This window comes from Macaca mulatta, chromosome 7 (genome assembly GCF_049350105.2).
Source record: "Macaca mulatta isolate MMU2019108-1 chromosome 7, T2T-MMU8v2.0, whole genome shotgun sequence".
Taxonomy (NCBI): Eukaryota; Metazoa; Chordata; class Mammalia; order Primates; family Cercopithecidae; genus Macaca; species Macaca mulatta.
Window position 1 is genome coordinate 28031033 of NC_133412.1, and position 22309 is coordinate 28053341.

General features: G+C 40.4%; 1 protein-coding gene across 3 annotated transcripts in view; it reads right to left on the reverse strand.

Moving 5' to 3' along the window:
* Positions 1–305: 305 nt before the first annotated feature.
* SPPL2A (signal peptide peptidase like 2A) overlaps positions 306–22309 on the reverse strand; it is a 59939-nt gene continuing 37935 nt past the window's right edge. For 2 of the 3 annotated variants that reach the window (XM_028850916.2, XM_015142238.3), the window contains exons 10-16: positions 21374–21448; positions 16552–16608; positions 16304–16357; positions 15455–15557; positions 12450–12527; positions 10315–10475; positions 306–460 (exon numbers count right to left, since the gene is read on the reverse strand). In XM_028850916.2, coding sequence (XP_028706749.1) covers positions 386–460; positions 10315–10475; positions 12450–12527; positions 15455–15557; positions 16304–16357; positions 16552–16608; positions 21374–21448 — 603 coding nt within the window. In that variant the 3' untranslated portion in view covers positions 306–385. The remainder of the gene's footprint in view (positions 461–10314; positions 10476–12449; positions 12528–15454; positions 15558–16303; positions 16358–16551; positions 16609–21373; positions 21449–22309) is intronic. The other variant, XM_028850917.2, reaches the window with a different exon arrangement.

The window sequence follows — 22309 nt, forward strand, 5'->3', positions numbered from 1 at the left end:
TCGAGACCATCCTGGCTAACACGGTGAAACCCCGTCTCTACTAAAAAAAAAATACAAAAAACTAGCCGGGCGAGGTGGCAGGCGCCTGTAGTCCCAGCTACTCGGGAGGCTGAGGCAGGAGAATGGTCTAAACCCGGGAGGCGGAGCTTGCAGTGAGCTGAGATCCGGCCACTGCACCCCAGCCTGGGCGACAGAGCAAGACTCTGTCTCAAAAAAAAAAAAAAAAAAAAAAAAAAATATATATATATATATATATATATATATATATATATATATTTGCAAGCATATCATTGACGACTCTTTCAGATTGTCAATTCAAAAGTCAATTTAAAAAGTCCAAGTCTATTTGTAGAAAATCAATGACACATTATAGCAGCTCCACATATTATTGCTGGACAATCTGTTCACCAGTCAATGCAGGGTTTTCTTCATTTGCTGCATAATCCAGATGGTCCATCGTCTAGGCATAAATAAAAGACATTAGGAAATGCAAAATTTCAACTTGCCCCCAATATTCACTACATTAGCAAAAGGATTCTGAGTTTTTCTAAAAAACACAGATTGCTCTATGAAACTGATCACTCCTTCAGGAGCACTGTTCTGGTTCAACATCCACACTTCTAAGGAGATAGGGTGACACTGAACCTCTAAGGAAGTCTAATCACGTGACTCAGAGCCCATTTGTGTTCTCCAGATCTTCCATTATCTCCATTTCCAAATATGAATACTGCCCTTCATGGCAGTGAGAACTCCAGAACAAAAGGAAGATATTCCTGACACTTATTCCAGGACACTATTCCAGGCAGTGTCCAATCATATAAGTGGGAAAACTAAAAATGGCCTCATGAGTCACTGTGATAATACCTGCTGGCTCCCGGACACTGTGATATTATTGACACCTTGAAATAACCGTAAGATAATTCAAACTTTGGAAACATTATAATAATTTCTACAAAAAATGAACTTGAGGTCAAATGATATTTGAAAACAAAACCAAGAATACATTTGCTAGGCTGGGCGTGGCGGCTCACGCTTGTAATCCCAGCACTTTGAGAGGCTGAGATGGGCAGATCACAAGGTCAGGAGTTCAAGACCAGCCTGGCCAAGATGGTGAAACCCTGTCTCTAATAAAAATACAAAAATTAGCCGGGCGTGGTGGCAGGCGCCTGTAGTTCCAGCTACTTGGGAGGCTGAGGCAGGAGAATTGCTTGAACCCAGGAGGCGGAGGTTGCAGTGAGCCAAGATCGCGCCACTGCGCTCTAACCTGGGCAACAGAGTGAGACTCTGTTAAAAAAAAAAAAAAACATTTGCTATAGACTATTTTAAAGAAATTACTGGCCGGTCACAGTGGCTCACGCCTGTAATTCCAGCACTTTGGGAGGCCAAGGCGGGTGGAGCACAAGATCAGGAGATCGAGACCATCCTGGCTAACACAGTGAAACCCTGTCTCTACTAAAAAATAATAAAAAAAAAAATTAGCTGGGCGTGGTGGCAGGCGCCTGGAGTCCCAGCTACTCAGGAGGCTGAGGCAGGAGAATGGTGTGAACCCGGGAGGCAGAGCTTGCAGTGAGCCGAGATTGCACTACTGCACTGCACCCTGGGTGACACAGTGAGACTCCGTCCCCACCCCCCAAAAACAGAAATTACCAGTTAAACTTTTCTCAAATGGTCACTTCAGCTCTGCCTATATTCTCATAAAAAATTGTCTTATATTTGGAAATGAAGGATGAAGAAACTGTTTAAATGCTTTCAGTGTTTCAGCAATTCAGATACAATTACTAAAAACAGAAAAAAGTAATGCCTTTGTGAAGACTGTTAAGGACTTTTAGACTAGTGATTAAATTTTGGTATAGAGATGCACTTTTTTCCTTTCCTTCATCAAGAATTAGAAGAAGGAAAGATCAGCAAGATAAATGCTCCTATTTTTGAAAAGTGGTTCTGAAGGCTTTAGTGTTTTTTGGAAGAAGAACAAGAGGGTGGAATCATCTCCAAATAGGGTCTCTTGACTTGCCAGGCAGAAAGAATACAACATGAGCTGAGGCTTTTGGCTGACAACTGTCTCAACTAATGGTGACAGTTTACAAAATCAAAACCTAGGCTGGACGCGGTGGCTCACACCTGTAATCCCAGCACTTTGGGAGGTCAAGGCAGGTGGATCACGAGGTCAGGAGTTCGGGACCAGCCTGGCCAACATGGTAAAAACCTGTTTCTACTACAAATACAAAACTTAGCCGGGTGTGGTGGTGTGCCCGTAATCCCAATCCTACTTGAGAGGCTGAGGTGGGAGAATTGCTTGAACCTGGGAGGCGGAGGCTTTGGTGAGCCGAGATCGTGCCACTGCACTCCAGCCTAGGCAATAGAGCAAGACTCCGTCTCAAAAATAAAATAAAATAAATCAAAAACCTGCTGATACTCTACAAGCCATTTCAAGACCCAAAACCATTTTGAGGTCTTCTAATTGCCAAAGGTATCTCCTAGATTTAAGGTCACTAGTTTGCAGCAATTCTAGGGGAAAAAACAAAAGCCAAATCAAGACAGATAACATTTATTAAGCAGTTCACTACATGAAATGTAAGATGAAGATGTTGAACAGTTAATTTTAGTCAATTTAAATGAAGGGGGGAAAGGAAAAGTATGTAAGATATATTTAGGCCCCTTTTCTTCTAGGAATTTAAAAGTTCTGGGTCTAAGAGGTTAGGGCTGTGTAGAGAGAAAATTGAAGCAGCCTCAGCAGAATAGATGGTGGAGAAAGCCTCTTTCTTCCCCAGGATCTGCTTACCCTGGCAACTGTGATCTAATGAAACGATAGCCCACATACCCTAAATTATAACATGCTTCCCTGGTGCCTTGTTAGCACAGTAGGTAGTGAGTCAGTCTCATCTAACTTGCCTCTTCTTTCCTAATCCCCAGGTACCTCACTGGCAATATATAATCTAATCCCTGAACACAGAAATATATTAATTTAAAAAACCACTTTCAAAGTCAACTTATTGAGAAGTAAGCATCTCTATTCCCTATTTACTGACTTTCCAATAAAAACAATACAGAAACATAAAGAACAAAGTTTTAAAAAATACAACAATAAATTAACATAAATAATACAATGAATTGACAAAATTGGCAAACATTTTCATCATATTTGGAAACAGGAAAGCTTGATTTGGAAAGATGGCCTCTGAAATCAGGTCAGCTAAGGTGGCATTTTCTGATAGCTCTGCTTGCTTATAATTGAACCAATCTCCAGAAATAGTCTAATAAAACACTCACTAAAGAAGGGTAACTGGAGACTTGCTGATACTAAAGCAGAGTTGTTCTAAGTTATCTCTGTATTCTGACTTGTCAGTTACAGCTTGTGACTTCTAAAAATAATGAGAAGTACTAGTGACATTTAACAGACACAACTCACTGTTTACTGGGTATTGACAAACCGAAAACTTACTACCTGCCCAGAGTAAAATAGCCCATTGCACATTGCTGCACATATTTAACTCCACTTATTTCATTATAGAAGCAAAAAATATCCCCTAAAATGATGACTCTTCTTCATTGTGCTATATGCCAAAGTAATCATGACTCTGCTTGATTTTTCTCTGCTGAGAAAAAAGTATCTTTATTTGCTTTATATTAATTAGAACTAAGACTTCACATAAAATCAAATAAGGAGGTCTGAGTACTGTAGTTCTTGAAGCATTCCACAAGAAAAGTTCATAGGAAATATACTGTAACTACTTTTGGGCTGTAGAAAATAATTTAAAATTAGTAATTAGTATTTCCAAATTAGTTATTTTTTTTTTCTTTTTTTTTGAGATGGAGATTCGCTCTTGTTGCCCAGGCTGGAGTGCAATGGCACGATCTCGGCTCACTGCAACCTCCGCCTCCCGGGTTCAAGCAATTCTCCTGCCTCAGCCTCCCTAGTAGCTGGGATTACAGGCACGTACCACCACGCCGGATAATTTTTTGTATTTTCAGTAGGGATGGGATTTCACTATGTTGGCCAGACTGGTCTTGAACTCCTGACTTTAAGCGATCCACCTGCCTCAGCCTCCCAAAGGGCTGGGATTACAGGCATGAGCCACCGCGCCCAGCCCAAAATAGTATTATTTCAGTGAAACCCTATAGAAATATTACTTCTTTTGAGAGAAACTCACAGGAAGGGCTAAAAGACTCAAAGTAAGATCCTGAAGTACTTCAATAAGGTCTCCAAGTTACAACAAGTGAGTTTTAACTTGCCCACTAAAAACAGCATGGAAAGACTGTCAGGGCTACCTGGACATTTAAAGAGTCTCCAATATTCTTGCACTCAACCCTATTATCAGGCATTCGAATGAACCAAATGACTAATAGTATAAACAAATTTGCCTTAGTCTTAGATTGTAACTTTATATTACTTGTTTTGTATTTGATTATTTCAAAACAGCAGCAAAAACTTGCAATATTTACAAAAAAAGATTGCATATAAAGACCGTAGAGATACATGTCTAGTTTAATGTTTTAAAAGTGCCTCACTTTTATAGTGGCATATGACAATTACAGTCATTTTATAAGGGCTGCTGAAATACAATCAGGAAGCTTATACACACTTGCAAAAGTAACTAAAGGCCAGTGGATGAAGGATTGAGCATTAGAGGTGCACTGCATGAAGACTTTCAATAATATTAGCTGAGAATTTACAGCATAAAAACTACTGTCATAAGCATTGTGGATTCCTAATACATAAGAGCTAATACTTAGGGAGGGAGGCATATATAAATACCAGAACTGCAGGGCAGATGTTAATAAGTATTTAAAGTACAAAGTCTAAAAAAATACGGTGAAAGGTAAATGTGATTTTAATTGGAGTGCCTACTTCCTTCTAATTTCTTAGAGATCTACTTGGAGAAGGCAGAATTTAAGTTGGGAGTTAAACAGGGATATTCTAGAAATAGAAACTGACAAAGCTTAGGAGATGATGGAGGTTGGGAGAGAGAAGCAAATGATTATTATTACACTGTTAGTCTAAGAGATGAGCCAGAGCTGACCCTCAGGCCTATCTCACAGTGGACCCATATCAAGTCTCCCTCTGTCTCACCAGGCATGTAGAAGTTCCCCACTCTTATTTCTGAAGTCTCTGCCTAGCCTTAACAGATTTCAACATCCACCTGCCTCACACCAAGCCTTAAGCTAACCCACTACTATGGATTTCCTTCCCTCCCCGCCCTCCCTCCCTCCTTCCTTCCTTTTCTTTCTTTCCTTTTTTTTTTCCCCGAGACGGAGTCTTGCTCTGTCACTCAAGTTGGAGTGCAGTGGTGTGATCTCGGCTCACTGCAACCTCCGCCTCCCAGGTTCAAGCAATTCTCCTGCCTCAGCCTCCCGAATAGCTGGGATTACAGGCGCCCGCCACCACACCTGTCTAATTTTTGTATTTTTAGTAGAGACAGGTGTTTCACCATGTTGGTGAGGCTGTCTCAAACTCCTGCCCTCGTGATCTGCCTGCCTTGGCCTCCCAAAGTGCTGGGATTACAGGCGTGAGCCATCACGCCCGGCCCCACTATGGATTTCTTATTCCCCTACCTCCCTATAGATCCAATCTCATTTTATGGATGAGGAGACAGTCTTCAGAGATTAAGTTATTAGTCAGAACTGATGTCAAAGGCCACAATACACTGTCTCCCACAAATGACAACATTCAAGGTAAGCTAATTTTGATTTTAAATATTGGTCATAAACAATGAAAGATTTTCTTTTTAAAGGGAAATAATTTATAAAGGCATTGCGGCTGGGCAAGGTGGCTCAAGCCTGTAATCCCAGCACTTTGGGAGGCCGAGATGGGTGGATCACGAGGTCAGGAGATCGAGACCATCCTGGCTAACACAGTGAAACCCCGTCTCTACTAAAAAAATACAAAAAACTAGCCAGGCGAGGTGGCGGGCGCCTGTAGTCCCAGCTACTCGGGAGGCTGAGGCAGGAGAATGGCGTGAACCCGGGAGGCGAAGCTTGCAGTGAGCTGAGATCTGGCCACTGCACTCCAGCCTGGGCGACAGAGCAAGACTCCGTCTCAAAAAAAAAAAAAAAAAAAAAAGAAAAAGGACTTCCATTTTTACTTTAGACACTTTCACGTTGCTTATTTTAAAAACGCAAATACGCATTACTTTGTAATTGAGATAGAAAAAAGAAAAATTACTAAAATGAAAACAGTGAAGGTCTATGTAAAAATTTTAGTAAATTAACTACCTGTAATATTACAAGACATTGAAATAGAACAAAGAAGACTAGAATTACTATAATGAACATCTTTTCACATTATTTTTGCCCACATTTTTAATCATTTTCTGAAAATACCTTATTTATTTACCTTAAAGTAAATAATAAAGTATGATATAGGCATATGAAGGGAATATTATACAGCCATTAAAATAATTTTATAAGGAATTTAAAATAAAATATAAAATGCAGTGAAAAAGAAAGAGAACTATTTATAGTATCATTCACTCATCTATCCATTTATTCAGAGAAGGCACAGAAGGAAATTCACTTAAACCTTAGCTATCTCCAGGTGGTAGGATTATGGGTGGACTTAATTTTCCTCCTGTATTTAAAAAAAATATTTTCCAAATTTTCTATAATCACATATTTTATTTTTATTTATCGATTTATTTTTGAGATGGAGTCTTGCTCTGTCACTCAGGCTGGAGTGCAATGGCGCAATCTCAGCTCACTACAACCTCCACCTCCCAGGTTTAAGCGCTTCTTCTGCCTTAGCCTCCCAAGTAGCTGGGATTACAGGCATGCGCCACCACACCCAGCTAATTTTTGTATTTTTAGTAGAGATGAGGTTTTGCCATGTTGGCCAGGCTGGTCTCAAACTCCTGACCCCGGGTGATCTGCCCGCCTTGGCCTCCCAAAGTTCTGGGATTATAGGCGTGAGCCACTGCGCTCAGCCTATAAGCATATATTTTTAATAATAAAATACTTTAAAAGCTGTATTAAAGGGAAAGGACTTTTTTTATAAATAAAAACAAATTCTGATAATGAAAATAACAAGAAACATAAATAATTCTGTAAGACAGCACATGTGCTCTAACAATTCTAAATTTTTTTTTTTTTTTTTTTGAGATGGAGTCTCGCTCTGTCGCCCAGCCCAGGCTGGAGTGCAGTGGCACGATCTCGGCTCACTGCAAGCTCCGCCTCCCAGGTTCACGCCATTCTCCTGCCTTAGCCTCCCGAGTAGCTGGGACTACAGGCGCCCACAACCGCGCCCGGCTAATTTTTTGTAATTTTTAGTAGAGACGGGGTTTCACCGTGGTCTCGATCTCCTGACCTTGTGATCCGCCCGCCTCGGCCTCCCAAAGTGCTGGGATTACAGGCGTGAGCCACCGCGCCCAGCCTCTAAATTTCAATTCTAAATTAAACAAAGATTTAATGTCAACTCAGAACAATATTTCCTGATGTTGCTTGTCTTTGTCCTGATTTACAGTTAATCAGATGAGTACCCCTAATAGTAGAAATCTCTTGCTCACAGGCCTGTCCTGAGTCTTTTCTTCTGCCTCTACATTCTCACTATTCTGTATGCTAATGGCACTCCCGAGTATCTATCTCTAGCCAGGTCTGTCTCCTGCACACCAGACCTATTTATTCAACTGCCTATTATTTCTCTCTTTGTGGTGATCCAATAGGTACTTTTGAAATGTTCAAGACTGAATTCATCATCATCTTCCTCAACCCTGTTGCCTTTTCTTCATCACCATCCCCCTAGTTTCCCAATCCAGAAGCCCTGGACTCTACTTCTTTTCCTCTGCCCATACTGACTGTATCATCAGGCCCTATTATGCGTCTAATTTCTCTTAACTTTGTTCAAGTCTTTCCATCTCATTACTTCGCTAATTCAGGGTTCTATCACTTCTTTTTTGCTTGTGTTTTTGTTTTGAGACAGGGTCTTGCTCACTCTGTTGCCCAGGCTGAGTGCACTGGTGCAATCATGGCCCACTGAAGCCCCTATCTTCCGGGCTCAAGCAATCTTCCCACCTCAGGCTCCCAAGTAGCTAGGACCAAAGGCATGTGCCACCATGCCCAGCAATTTTTTTCTTTTTTGTAGAGACGGGGTCTCGCATGTTGCCCAGGCTGGTCTCAAATTCCTGGGGTCAAGTGATCCTCCTGGCTTGGCCTCCCAAAGTGCTGCAATTATCAGTATAAACAACCATGTCTGGCCTTCTATCACTTCTTATTGCAATAATTGTCCCCAGTTTTGCTCCCTTAATTTTCTAGATTTTTTAAAACCTTAAATGGTCTCCAGCGCTTAGTATAGAGTTCAAACTCTTAAATGTGGCTTATAAGATGCTACAAGGCTCTCACTCTTGCTTTCTTCTCCAGTTGTCATTTCCTGTAGCTCCCCTAACCCTTACTCAGTATTATAGCCATCCTAACCTTCACTGAGTTCCTAGAATGTGCTATGTTCTCTTCCCTCTGAGCCTCAGAAGACATGGTTCCTTCAACATGGAACACACAGCTCAGTCTTCAAGTCTGGACATAAATTTAATATTCTTCAGAAAGCCTTTCCCAAATCACCTAGGACTCTTTCCTGAAACCACAAGCACTGGATATCCCATCTATAGTTTTCACGGCACCTGCTGTTAACTAATATGTTTATCATACTTTATTGTTAGTGACTTTATCTCTATTCCCCACTAGACTGTAACTTTCAAGAGGTCATGAGAATAGGCCTCTTTCTAACTTGATCATCTTGTATCACCAATACCAAAAATAGTACACTCTCATAGAATCACTCATAAACATTTGCTAAATGAAGAAATATAAAACAATTAAAAAATGATGTAGAGTACTTTTTGAGATGTGATTTTTAGAGTTTATTAGTATAGTGTATATCATAGGATACACTTTTATTTTTAAAAATCTTTAAAAATAAAAAACCTGTGTGAGTGTCATCTTCAGTGGAAAAGTTAAAAGTTACCTTACTAGTTTAGTCAAGGGCATTAGGATCATAAATTAATTCTACGTATAATAGTGTAAGTTGAGACAATAGCTTTGTGATGTAGGCAAGACAGGTATTATTAGCTTAACCAACTCTCAAAGAAATTTTAAGATTTCCTGAAAAGAATTCTAAACCAGTGTTTTTTCAAATCATAGTACTCTGTAACTTAATGTGTTAACCACCTCTCATTAAATAACACTATAAATGACACAAAAGACCAAGCACAAGATGGACATGAACTTTGAACTGTTTATCTACTATCAGAATTGCAGCCACCCACCCAAACTGTCTGTTTTTGTTCACGTGACCCCTGACACAGAAGCATGAGGGTGGATGGAGGAGGGTAGTAGTTGTAATAGGGCAAAGCAGAGCTAACTGCCTCACAAAGTGCCTTCATGAAGGGGTCAATGCCATGGCCCTGACCTCAATAGGCTAGAGTTTCCCAACTCTTCTTAATTTCAATGCAAACAGACTTTACTGGAATACTAAGAACATTTAGGGAAATAAAAAAGAAAAGGGTTTAACTTCAATGAAGAAACGACTCAAGCAAAAGAGACTCTGGTATCAAGATTTTCTTTGTTTAGACATTTTAAAGAAAGGTCAACCTTGATTCATTTAAATCTCAAATGAGTGCCCTATCTAGTTTGGTTAGGCCCATTTAGATGCTGAAGAGTACACTTTTTTTGAGATGGAGTTTTGCTCTTGTTGCCCAGGCTGGAGCGATCTTGGCTCACTGCAACCTCCGCCTCCCAGGTTCAAGCGATTCTCCTGCCTCAGCTTCCCAAGTAGCTAGGACTACAGGTGCCTGCCACCACGCCTGGCTAATTTTTGTATTTTTAGTAGAGATGAGGTTTCACCATGTTGGCCAGGCTGGTCTCGAACTCCTGACCTCAGGTGATCCACCTGCCTCGGCCTCCCAAAGTGCTGGGATTATAGGCGTGAGCCAACATGCCTGGCCAGAGTACACTTTTTATGTGCAAAACCTTAGGACTCTTAATATAAATAGCTAATGCTTAGTCTCAAAATTAAGTACTTATTTTAAACATACAATTTTATCTTTCATGAAGTCTGCTTTTGTGTAGGTTTTGAAAATACATGTTGAAATGCTCTTTTGTTTTCCCTGATGTCCTCCGCTGTTCTTTTGTAGTTTTGTCTTGAATCACCAGGCTTTTGGCATTAGGTTGCAGGGGAGGTGACAAATGATGATGCAGCAGGTGGACAGTGAGTAAGGGGGTATTACGGTACTTTTTGGTACATAAAAGTGTTGCTATATATAGGCTGTTCCCACCCAAAATCAGTAAGTAAATTAAGTCATAAGATAACATGGTAATCAAAGTATAAGCACATACCTGATAGCTGTTACCTTTCCAGAACTTTTTCATTTCCTTACGTCTCCAGGCAACAATTGAGGCAGTAATGAGTGTGCAAGGTACTAAATAGAGGAGAGCAGGTTGCCCCTTTTTCATCAGCACCAGAACAACAAATGTAAGTATCATGCCAATAGCATAGGCTGCAAGAAGAATACCAAGCCATCAGTCATTTCTACATGTTACCAAAGGTGGGTTTGTTCTTCTCTCATTTAAGTATTGGTTTTCAAATATTTCTGAAGACATTTTTGCTCTATGACTTCTTGTAATTTCATCATTTTCCTAGATAGGATTAGGAGACATCTTCTACGGAGCTTTTAAAAAATCTGGAAAGTGGTTAGCATTTCAATTATTACTAACCTAACCATGTATCATTGACAGAGATAATACTTCATGAGAGTTTCAATTATCTGTTGCTATTAAAGTTGTTAAATGGTTTCATTATTTTAGATAACAAAATCTGTACCAATAGGTACTATAGGTTGTTTTAAAAAATCTTCCTAACACTGATTACATACTTCCTAAGCCTTGTTACTAAGCACATACTTTTGAACTTTTCTTTTTTTTTTTTTCTGAAACAGAGTTTCGCTCTTGTTGCCCAGGCTGGAGTGCGCTAGCACAATCTCAGCTCACCGCAACCTCCACCTCTTGGGTTCAAGCGATTCTCCTGCCTCAACATCCCGAGTAGCTGGGATTATAGGCATGCACCACCACACCTGGCTAATTTTGTATTTTTTAGTAGAGACGGGATTTCTCCATGTTCGTCAAGCTGGTCTCGAACTTCCAACCTCAGCTGATCCACCCGCTTCAGCCTCCCAAACTGCTGGGATTACAGATGTGAGCCACCATGCCCGGTCTGAACTTTCCTTAATGACTCAGGGTTTTACTAGGAACATAGGATCTCAGAATATTCCTTTATAAACAATTTAGTATAGTTCCTAATATTAAAGATGAGGCAATGGAGGAACAGGGAATTTAAGTGAGCTGTCCAAGGGTACACAGGAGAATTAATGAACACTCCTATAATCTGCCTTTGGATACTAATATGTTAAAGCCCTGGACAGTACCATACTTAGTGGCCTCAAACTGCTTTTTTTGAGATGGAGCCTCGCTCAGTTGCCCAGGCTGGAGTGCAGTGGTGCGATCTTGTCTCTTGAACCCACTTCCCGGGTTCAAGCAATTTTCTTGCCTCAGCCTCCCAAGTAGCTGGGAATACAGGCATGCGCCACCATGCCCAGCTAGTTTTTGTATTTTTAGTAGAGATGAGATTTCACCATGTTGGCCAGGCTGGTCTCAAACTCCTGACCTCAAGTGATCCACCTGCCTTGACCTCCCAAAGTGCTGGGATTACAGGCATGAGCCACTGCATCTGGCCAGCCACTGCACCGGGCTGAGACTACTTTTTGAATTTCTTTATATTTTTTTCTTCATCTTCTCCCTCACTTAGCTATTTTCTTTTCTTTCTCTTTCTTTTTTTTTTTTTTTTTGAGACAGGGACTCAATCTTTCGCCCAGGCTATAGTGAAGTGGTATGATGATGGCTTACTGCAGCCTTGACCTCTTGGGCTTAAGCATTTCTCCCATCTCAGCCTCCTGAGTAGCTGGGACCACCACATCCAGACTTTTTGGAGACAGTCTTGCTCTGTCGCCAGGCTGGAGTGCAGTGGCATGATCTCGGCTCACGGCAACATCTGCCTCCCAGGTTCAAGCGATCCTTCTGCCTCAGCCTCCCCAGTAGCTGGGACTACAGGTGCACGCCACCATGCCCAGCTGATTTTTTTTTTGTATTTTTAGTAGAGATGGGGTTTCATCACATTGGCCAGGATGGTCTCAGTCTCTTGCCCTCATGATCTGCCTGCATTGGCCTCCCAAAATGCTGGACTTACAGGCGTGAGCCACGGTGCCCGGCCCTAAAATAGTTTTTATAGAGATGGGGTCTCACTATGTTGCCCAGGCTTGTCTAGAACTCCTGGGCTCAAGCAATCTGCCTGCCTTGGCTAGGACTGCAGGGGTGAACTAACATGCCCAAATTGTAGTCCTTCTTTATTTTTAGACCTCTGTCTTTTCCTCCAGACAATACAATTCAACATTTAATACAAAGAAAAAACAAAAATTTACCAACAGTAGATGAAACATAGTATATATAAGAAGAACCAGTCTGAACATCAAATCTTCTACAGTATGCAATCAACAGGCCTTAAAAAAAAAAAAAAAAACACGTTATTTTCTTAAAACAATAAGAGCAATGCAAATTCAACCGTTAACAATAGTAACAGTATATGTTGTATTGAATCTTCATTGTTGCATTATGAGAACATTCAAGTAGCTCAAATTCTGGATAAAGTTTTATATGCTGATTTTTAAAATACTTAATACCATATTTTAAATATTTCCTGAAGCTGCTAGTTTTTAACTATCATTTTTATTAGCTGCTCAATATTCCATGTCATGAAGAAAACTTTTTTCTTTTTGAAACAGAGTCTCGCTCTGTTGCCCAGGCTGGACTGCAGTGGCGTGATCTCAGCTCACTGCAACCTCCGTCTTCCAGGTTCAAGCGAGTCCCCTGCCTCAGCCTCCTGAGTAGCTGGGACTACAGGCGCCCACCACCACACTTGGCTAATTTTTTGTATTTTAGTAGAGACGGGGTTTCATCCTGTTGGCCAGGGTGGTCTTGATCTCCTGACCTTGTGATCCACAGCCTTGGCCTCCCAAAGGGCTGGAATTACAGGCATGAGCCACCAAGCCCAGCCATGAAGAAAACTTCTTAAATTTATCATTAAAAATGTATCGAATAGACAAATGGGTTTACATCAAACTAAAAAGCTTCTGCACAGCCAAAGAAACAGTCAACAAAGTGAAGAAAACACCTATGAAATGGGAGAAAATATTTGCAAACTATATATCTGATAAGGGGTTAATATCTAAAATATATTAATATAAGGAACTCAAACAACTCAAGAATAAGTAAACAACCCAATTAGAAAATGGGCAAAGGATTTGAATAGCTAATTCTCCATAGAAGTCACATAAATAGACAACAGGTATATTTAAAAATTGCTTAAAATCACTAATCATCAGAAAAATGCAAATTAAAACCACAATGAGATATCACCTTACATATGTTAGAATGGCTATTATCAAAAAGATGAAAAGTAAGCCTCAGGATGGAGCAAAAAGGGAACCCTTGTTCGTTGTTGATGGGAATGTAAATGAGGGTAGCCATTATGGAAACCAGTATGGTGGTTCTTTAGAAAATTAAAACTAGAACTACCATATGGTCTAATAATCCCACTACTGGGTATACATCCAAAGGAACTGAAATCAGTATGTCAAAGAGATATTTGCATTCCCATATTCACCGCAGCATTATTCACACTAGCCAAAAAATGGAAGCAACCTAAGTGTCCGTAACAGATGAATAAAGCAAATGTGGTACATACACAGACTGGAATGCTATTCAGTTGTGTTTTTCCTTTTTTCACTCTGTCACCCAGGCCGGAGTGCAGTGGTGCGATCTCAGCTCACTGCAACCTCCGCCTCCTGGGTTCAGGTGATTCTCCTGTCTCAGCCTCTCAAGTAGCTGGGATTATGGGCGTGTGCCAACACACATGGCTAATTTTTGTATTTTTAGTACAGATGGGGTTTCACCACGTTGGCCAGGCTGGTCTTGAACTCCTGACCTCAAGTGATCCACCTGCCTCAGCCTCCCAAAGGGCTGGGATTACAGGCATGAGCCACCACGCTCGGCTCATGCCTTCATTTGTAAACATGCAATTATGCAGAAACAACTCATTTAATATCTATTTCTTGTAAGAAATTTGTTGAACCTTTTCTTCTTCCCAAAGAAGAAATCTCAGCTTGTATTTATTTATAATGTTATAAAAACAGAAAGAATGACATTTACTTCAAAAATCATAAATTAATTTTACTATCTTCATTAGTTATTTGAATTAATTAGTTTTGGTCTCTACAAAATTAATTAAAATAAGTCCCTTGTTGTTTTTGCTGTTTAATCACATTTCCACGTTTTTTAAAAAAATAGTACTTTTTCCCTCCCTAAATTCAAATTTAGCTTTTAGGATTAAGTCATGTATTGTCAGTACCTCTGCTCTTTAGAGAAATGTTTTTGTTTTAGATCTTTGACATTTACTTCAATAACGTAGTATTTATATAATATTTTTACCAGTTCTATGCCAAGTTCTATATAGAAGATCTTGTATAGCCCTTGGTAGGGAAATGGTACAATCAGGTATAAGTTTAATGATATTCAAAGAAGTGTAAGGTTACTCAATAGAATGTTTTCCTTATTTTATCAATTATGTGACTTGAGATTCACTGAGCTAAGAGAGCTGCTACACTGGACTTTGCCATGTCAACTTGCAAGGCAACACTGCTAGTTTTTCTCTCTCTACCTGGTTTTGCTATATAAATAGAAGGGCTTTTTCAGAAGCACTAGTACTCCTCACCCATGCACCACAGGCAGTTAGGACATAGGGAGACTGTAAGAAAAATGAAGGAGGAAAAACTCAGTTGATAGAGGAATATTATCAATTATTTCTAAACTAAATTATTACTGGGCTTGGATTAAGTTTATTCTACAGACAGTGCAGTGAGGAAAATAAGGCAGAACTACTGTCAGAGCAGACATGCTAAGAGACAGTGATCAATTCCACTATAAACTGTGTCTTTTTGTATTGTGCAGTCCTACAAGATGGTGTTCTTCTGTTTCTCCTCTTGATCACAGCCTTGCCTAATATTCTTAAATTACTTTTTCTAAAACATAACCATTATCTTAAAATATAAGTAATATAAACTATTTGTTTGGCATTATTATATTCAACTTCTAAAAAGGGTCACAAATATACTTTCCTGAAGAAGGTTAAACTGATCCTAGTTGCTTCCTTAACAAACTTTTTGAGCCATGGGAGTTATTACAGTACTTTAGTTGTTACCAGTTGGGCTTTACCTTCTACCCTCAATAAGCTTTTTTGTTATGACAATCTCAGCTCTAGTGACAGACAGAAATAGTTAATACAGAGCAGGTAACTTTTAACAGATTCTATACACATGACGATTTAAAATCATCAGTACTTTTTTTTACTAAAATTGTTACAATTGCTTACCTGGTACAATAATGTCTCCAAAACCCAATATTGAAACAGGCATGAGGCACACACTCATTACTGATAAATAGATCAGTTTTGGTACTCTGATGACTACTGGCAACTGTTCAAAAACAAAACAAAATAAAACAAAACAAAACAAAAAAGAGGCCACCAATGAACTTCTTGGCAATCTTTACCCATATCTTTTATTTATTTATTTATTTTTTGGAGACAGAGTCTTGCTCTGTTGCCCAGGTGGAGTGCAGTGGCACGATCTCAGTTCACTGCAACTGCAAACTGCAACCTCCGCCTCCTGGGCTCAAGTGATTTTCCTGCCTCAGCCTCCCAAGTAGCTGGGATTACAGGCATGAGCCACCATGCCCGGCTACTTTTTCTGTTTTTAGTAGAGACAGGGTTTCACCATGTTGGCCAGGTTGGTCTCAAACTCCTGACCTCAGGTGATCCACCTGCCTCAGTCTCCTAAAGTGCTGGGATTACAGGCATAAGCCACCGTGCCTGGCCACCCATATCTTCTAGAAAGGGAATGATTAACATTAGAATAGTTCTTTTGATAGTTTAAAGGAACATGAAATACTCTGTTTCTATCTATTTCCGAAAGAAATAGATTAGTTTTGAAAAAATGAAGCTCAACACACACGTAGGATTAACAGTATTAATCAACTATCCCCACATTTAACCTTTTTTTTTTTCTCTTTACCAAGAATAGAACTCAGGCCTTGACACACAGAAAATAGAACAAGCCTTATTTTTTTTTTGGCTATCTGGATTTTTTTCCCCCAAAGAAGACTCTTGCCTCAGAGGGTATGATTTAAAGTCCAATGAACATATCTGAAATACAATCCTTACTTTCTCATGGGGAGCTGAGGGTTGACCAGTGGCTTCCACCAAGTTTCCATCATTCTAGGATGAAACCCAAGTCAATAGGTATTTAATAATTTAGAATAACTAAGAAAAGAGCTATATTTTCTGAGAAATAAGTTTTACAATACCTTAACATGCACTACGTGACCAGTGAATTACACAGGAAAGCAAATTATTAACTGGATACACATACATACACTGGACAGCCATTTCTATTTCATTGCCATCCCTACCTTTTCATTATTTCCAAAAGGTCCAGCTGCAAGTTCAACCATGATACTCTCACCATTCTAAAATTGAGAAGGAAGAGAAAAGAAGTTGTCTAATCATTTAAAGAAAACAATCTGCCACTATTCAAGTGTGATTTAAGCCCCATGGCATATGGCCAGTTACACTAAAAATGGGCTACAGACTGCTGTTTTCCTAAAAGTCTTTGTAGACAGCAAAAACTGAAGTCATCTAAAACAAAAGTCTACCTAGTACAGTTGCTCCACTTTATCAGAGCTCAACAATTCTCAGACATTGGCAAATGAATCACGTAAAAATAATTCAAGTGAACCCTCAGTTCTGATCTGTAATGACATATTAATATCTGACATTTGTAATGGGTTATAAATTTTAGGTACAGTACTTTTAGTTACATTATGCCATATACTGTATGTTCTTAGTAGTTTTCAGCAATGTCAAAGAAGAAGGTCATATTAAAATCTTTTACACTTAGCTTTGTAAAAAATATTGGTAACTTTATTTGAATAAATATACATCTGACCTTCTGGCTACTCACCACAATAACAAAACAATGAAACCAAATTTGAAAAGACCCAACCCTATAGAACCTGAGAAGCTTCTCTAGCCTAACTCTCATCCAATTTCAGCCCTGCCTGCTTTCTATGATCCAATCAAAACATTAACCTTAGCTAAATTTCCCTCCCTTGTGCCTGGATAAAGTCTTTTTATGTGGGCTGTGTGAGGGGTTCATTTAAAAACTTTTTCCTGATAGCCAAGTCTGTTGTGGAGAGGGAAAGTTAAGATTGCATGAACCACTCATTTTGTTTCGTATTATGATAAATATATCAGCAAAGCAGGTACAGGGAAGATAAACAAACGCTGAATTTCAGGAAAATTTGATTGACTAACTATAATATTTTCCATGTGGGTGGGGTGCACAGGAGAAACCACTTGAGTGTTTTTAAAAGGACCTCATTGATTCCTGAGCTGAGTAGAAAGGAGGATAAAACCCCTAGCTGCAGAAATCTTTTGCTCATGTTAAGCTTTGGGTTACAGAAGGGTTAAGTCAAAGCAGTTTAGGAAAATAAACGAACACTAAGTACAGTTCCTTAAAGCAGATTCCTAGGTTGTGATAACATTTCCAGATAAAGAGTTCATTTTGGTTCACTTTCTAATTGTTATGTAAAACATTTAACTGAAGACCATCACTGATATCCTCCCATACATTTAAAGATACCTGAATAACTACTATTTGTAAGACACAATATTGAGCACAGTGGTGGATGGAGAAAAATGAGTAAGACAGGCTCTTATTGCTGTACTTTTATGGCGACCTCCCTTGCCAACTCACTAGAAGGCCACTAACACTTGGGTCAAGAACATGTTTAGAATATGCAATAGTTAACCCTTCAAATTTACAGTGAAAATCAGGAAAATCAGCAACTGATTTTTGAGTTACCTACTAAAGTAAGGTCTGCTGCCTTAATAAAAACAAACAAATCAGACTGAGAATAAGGTATTAAAGTAAATCTATAGCAGTGAACTCCAAAGAGTGAGCACTGAGTTTTTTCCACCATATTAGGTTGCTAGAAATCATGTTCCAGGCCGGGCGCGGTGGCTCAAGCCTGTAATCCCAGCACTTTGGGAGGCCGAGACGGGCGGATCACAAGATCAGGAGATCGAGATCATCCTGGCTAACACGGTGAAACCCCGTCTCTACTAAAAAATACAAAAACTAGCCGGGCGAGGTGGCGGACGCCTGTAGTCCCAGCTACTGGGGAGGCTGAGGCAGGAGAATAGCGTGAACCCGGGAGGCGGAGCTTGCAGTGAGCTGAGATCCGGCCACTGCACTCCAGTCTGGGCGACAAAGCGAGACTCTGTCTCAACAACAACAACAACAAAAAAAAAAAAAAAAAAAAGAAATCATGTTCCTAGTCAGTAGAAACTAAGAGAGAGATAGGAAGACGAAAAATTTCTTTTTTTTTTTTTTGAGACGGAGTCTCACTCTGTCGCCCAGGCTGGAGTGCAGTGGCATGATCTCAGCTCACTGCAAGCTCCGCCTCCCGGGTTCACACCATTCACCTGCCTCAGCCTCCCAAGTAGCTGTGACTACAGGTATCCACCACCATGCCTGGCAAATTTTTTGTATTTTTGTTTGAGACAGAGTCTCCCTCTGTCACCCAGGCTGGAATGCAGTGGCGTGATCTCGGCTCACTGCAAGCTCCGCCTCCTGAGTTCACACCATTCTCCTGCCTCAGCCTCCCAAGTAGCTGGGACTATAGATGCCTGCCACCACACCCAGCTAATTTTTTTTGTATTTTTTTAGTAGAGATGGGATTTCACCATATTAGCCAGGATGGTCTCGATCTCCTGACCTCGTGATTCGCCCACCTCAGCTTCCCAAAGTGCTGGGATTATGGGCATGAGCCACTGCGCCCGGCTAACAATTTTATTTTTTGAAACGGAGTCTCACTCTGTTGCCCAGGCTGGAGTGCAGTGGCACAATCTAGGCTTACTATAACCTCCGCCTCCTGGCTTCAAGCGATCCTCCCACCTCAGTCTCCTGAGTAGCTGGGACTACAGGCGTGCACTACCACATCTGGCTAATTATTTTATATATATATATATATATATATATATATATATATATATATATATATTTTTTTTTTTTTTTTTTTTGAGACAGAGTCTCCCTCTGTCACCCAGGCTGGAGTGCAGTGGTGCAATCTCAGCTCACTGCAACCTCTGCTTCCTGGATTCAAGTGATTCTCCTGCCTCAGCCCCCCAAGTAGCTGGGATTACAGGCACCCACCACTGTGCCTGGCATTTTTGTATTTTTAGTAGAGACAGGGTTTCACTATGTTGGCTAGGCTGGTCTCAAACTCCTGACCTCAAGTGATCCACCCGCCTTGGCCTCCCAAAGTGCTGGGATTACAGGCGTGAGCCACCTTGCCCTGCCTCTGGTCTCTTAATTATTGCTATTTTTAGTAGAGATACAGGTTCACCATGTTGGCCAGGCTGGTCTCGAACTCCTGACCTCAAGTGATCTGCCTGCGTTGGCCTCCCAAAGTGTTGGGATTATAGGCATTAGCCACCGCACATGGCCAAATTAGTAAGTTTAGTTATAACCCATAATACTAGTTCTATGAATTTTTTTTAGATTACTATTGTTTGGTGAAGTCAATGAATCAAATGGCTCATAATTAAGGGACAGAAAGGTGCTAGTAAAATGGTTTGGTTATGCCAGGCATAACCAAAATGGTTCATCCCTGTAAATCCCAGCACTTTGGGAGGCTGAGACAGGAAGATCTCCTGAACCAGACCAGCCTGGACAATATGGTAAAACCCCATCTCTACAAAAAATACAAAAATTGGCTGGGTGTAATGGCATGTCCCTGTAGTACCAGCTATTTGGGAAGCTGAGGTGGGAGGATCACCTGGGCCTCAGGATGTTAAGGCTGCAGTAACTCGTAATTGAGCCACTGCACTCCAGCTTGGGCGGCAGACCAAGACCCTGTCTCAAAGAAGAGAAAAAAAAAAGTTTTGATGGTTAGCTGTATTTTGGGGCAGTTAACTATATTTGTTACCTATTATAATTTTAGCTCCCCAATAGGGTCAGTTTATCTTTATGTTATTATAGCAAATATCAGAAGTGTAGATTTTTACAGTGATTTCACAGATGGTAGGTTTAATGAATGGGTAAAGAAGGAATGAGGCCACAAGCTATGGCTCATGCCTGTAATCCCAATACTCTGGGAGGCCAAGGTGTGAGGACTCCTGGGCTTGAGTCCAGGAGTTTGAGGCTCCAGTGAACTAGGATTGTGCCATTGCACTTCAGTCTCAAGACTTGGCCTTAAAAAAAAAAAAAAAAAAAAAAAGAAGGAATGAGAAGTAGAGAATATCAAATACTTAAATATGTGAGAGTGACAAAGGATAAATGGATAATATAAAGTTACAAAGCAAGACTCAAAATGGGAGAAAGTTGGGGAATTAAGCAATAATTAATATATTCATGAGACAGGAAAAGGACCAAAGTAGAAAAGCTGGACAAATAATTAAGGACCACCATACTCACCCAACACCTCTCCTCATTTTACTGAAGAGCTAGTGGCAAAGCTGGGAATATATGACCTAGCAGCTGCAGTTGCTCTGATTCTAACTTCTTGGAAGAAGCCAGTCTGAGAGAATGAACAAATGGACAGAAGCAAAAAGGGAGAGTATGTGGCCCTGGGTCTAATTTCTCTTGACGCCAGCCCCACACTGGCCTGCAAACACAGCCTAGATAAATGGGGCCTTTTTGGTACAGAAGGCTTAGATTGGGTTCTGTTATGTTGGAACCAAAAGAATTCCACTGATGGGGGTGGAAAGATGAATAGCTAGCAATACTCCCTCATACAACGGGTTAGTAAATGCAAGCAGAAAGGGCTAACTTGCCTATGGTTGCAAGGTTACAGAGTTACATTCTAGGCCTTCCGATTTCCAGTGTGCTGCTCTTTCTTAGTCTCAAACTAGGGCTTCAGAAATGATATTTTATTTTTTTTACTGTCTATGTTGCCTACAGTAAACATTTAGCTCATAAGAAGAATTACTTTAAAAAGGGAAGAAAATTACAGATATTCTCATATTTGTATCAGTCAAGAGACATTTTAAAAATCTAACAAAATGGATTAAAGCCTTGAAAGTTAAAAGGCCAATTTCAATGACAATTCTTTTAAGAGAATTAGAATTCACTCAGTGGTAAACATCTGAAAAATTAATAATCTAGGAGCAGATTTAAGATCATCACTTTTTAGCATGTTTCTTCACGCATTTAAAAAATGGTCATACCTTTGTGATGAATGGTGTTATGAAAACAAAAAATACATCATAGAGGAGGAGAAGGCCTAGAAGTATCACACATGACTGTTGAAGAAAGAAACAAAATTAAAGGTCAATCTTCCTAAATAGAAATTAAGGCATTAAATTATTTTTCAAGTCCAAATAAAGATATGAATATACATTTAAATATTATTTTTAAAAAGATATCTTATAGTTAATACTATATATAGTTTTATTATTCTACATATTAAAACGCTTATCTTCTTTATCTTGTTTTTTAAAAAAATCACCGAACCAAAGAAATGTGCTGGGTTGGGCATGGTGGCTCACGCCTGTAATCCCAGCACTTTGGGAGGCTGAGGCGGGGCAGATCACGAGGTCAAGAGTTCGAGACCAGCCTGGCCAACATGGTGAAACCCCGTCTCTGCTAAGAATACGAAAATTAGGCCGGGCGCGGTGGCTCAAGCCTGTAATCCCAGCACTTTGGGAGGCCGAGACGGGCGGATCACGAGTTCAGGAGATCGAGACCATCCTGGCTAACACGGTGAAACCCCGTCTCTACTAAAATACAAAAAAAATTAGCCGGGCGAGGTGGCAGGCGCCTGTACTCCCAGCTACTCGGGAGGCTGAGGCAGGAGAATGGCGTGAACCCGGAAGGCGGGGCTTGCAGTGAGCTGAGATCCGGCCATTGCACTCCAGCCTGGGCAACAGAGCTAGACTCCGTCTCAAAAAAAAAAAAAAAAAAAAAGAATACGAAAATTAGCCAGGCGTGGTGGCGCGTGCCTATAACCCCAGCTACTCAGGAGGCTGCGGCAGGAGAATCACTTGAACCTGGGAGGCAGAGGTTGCAGTGAGAGCTGAGATCGTGCCACTGCACTCCAGCCTGGGCGACAGAGTGAGACTGTCTTGGGGGGGGGTGGGAAAGAAACAAACAAAAAAAAGAAA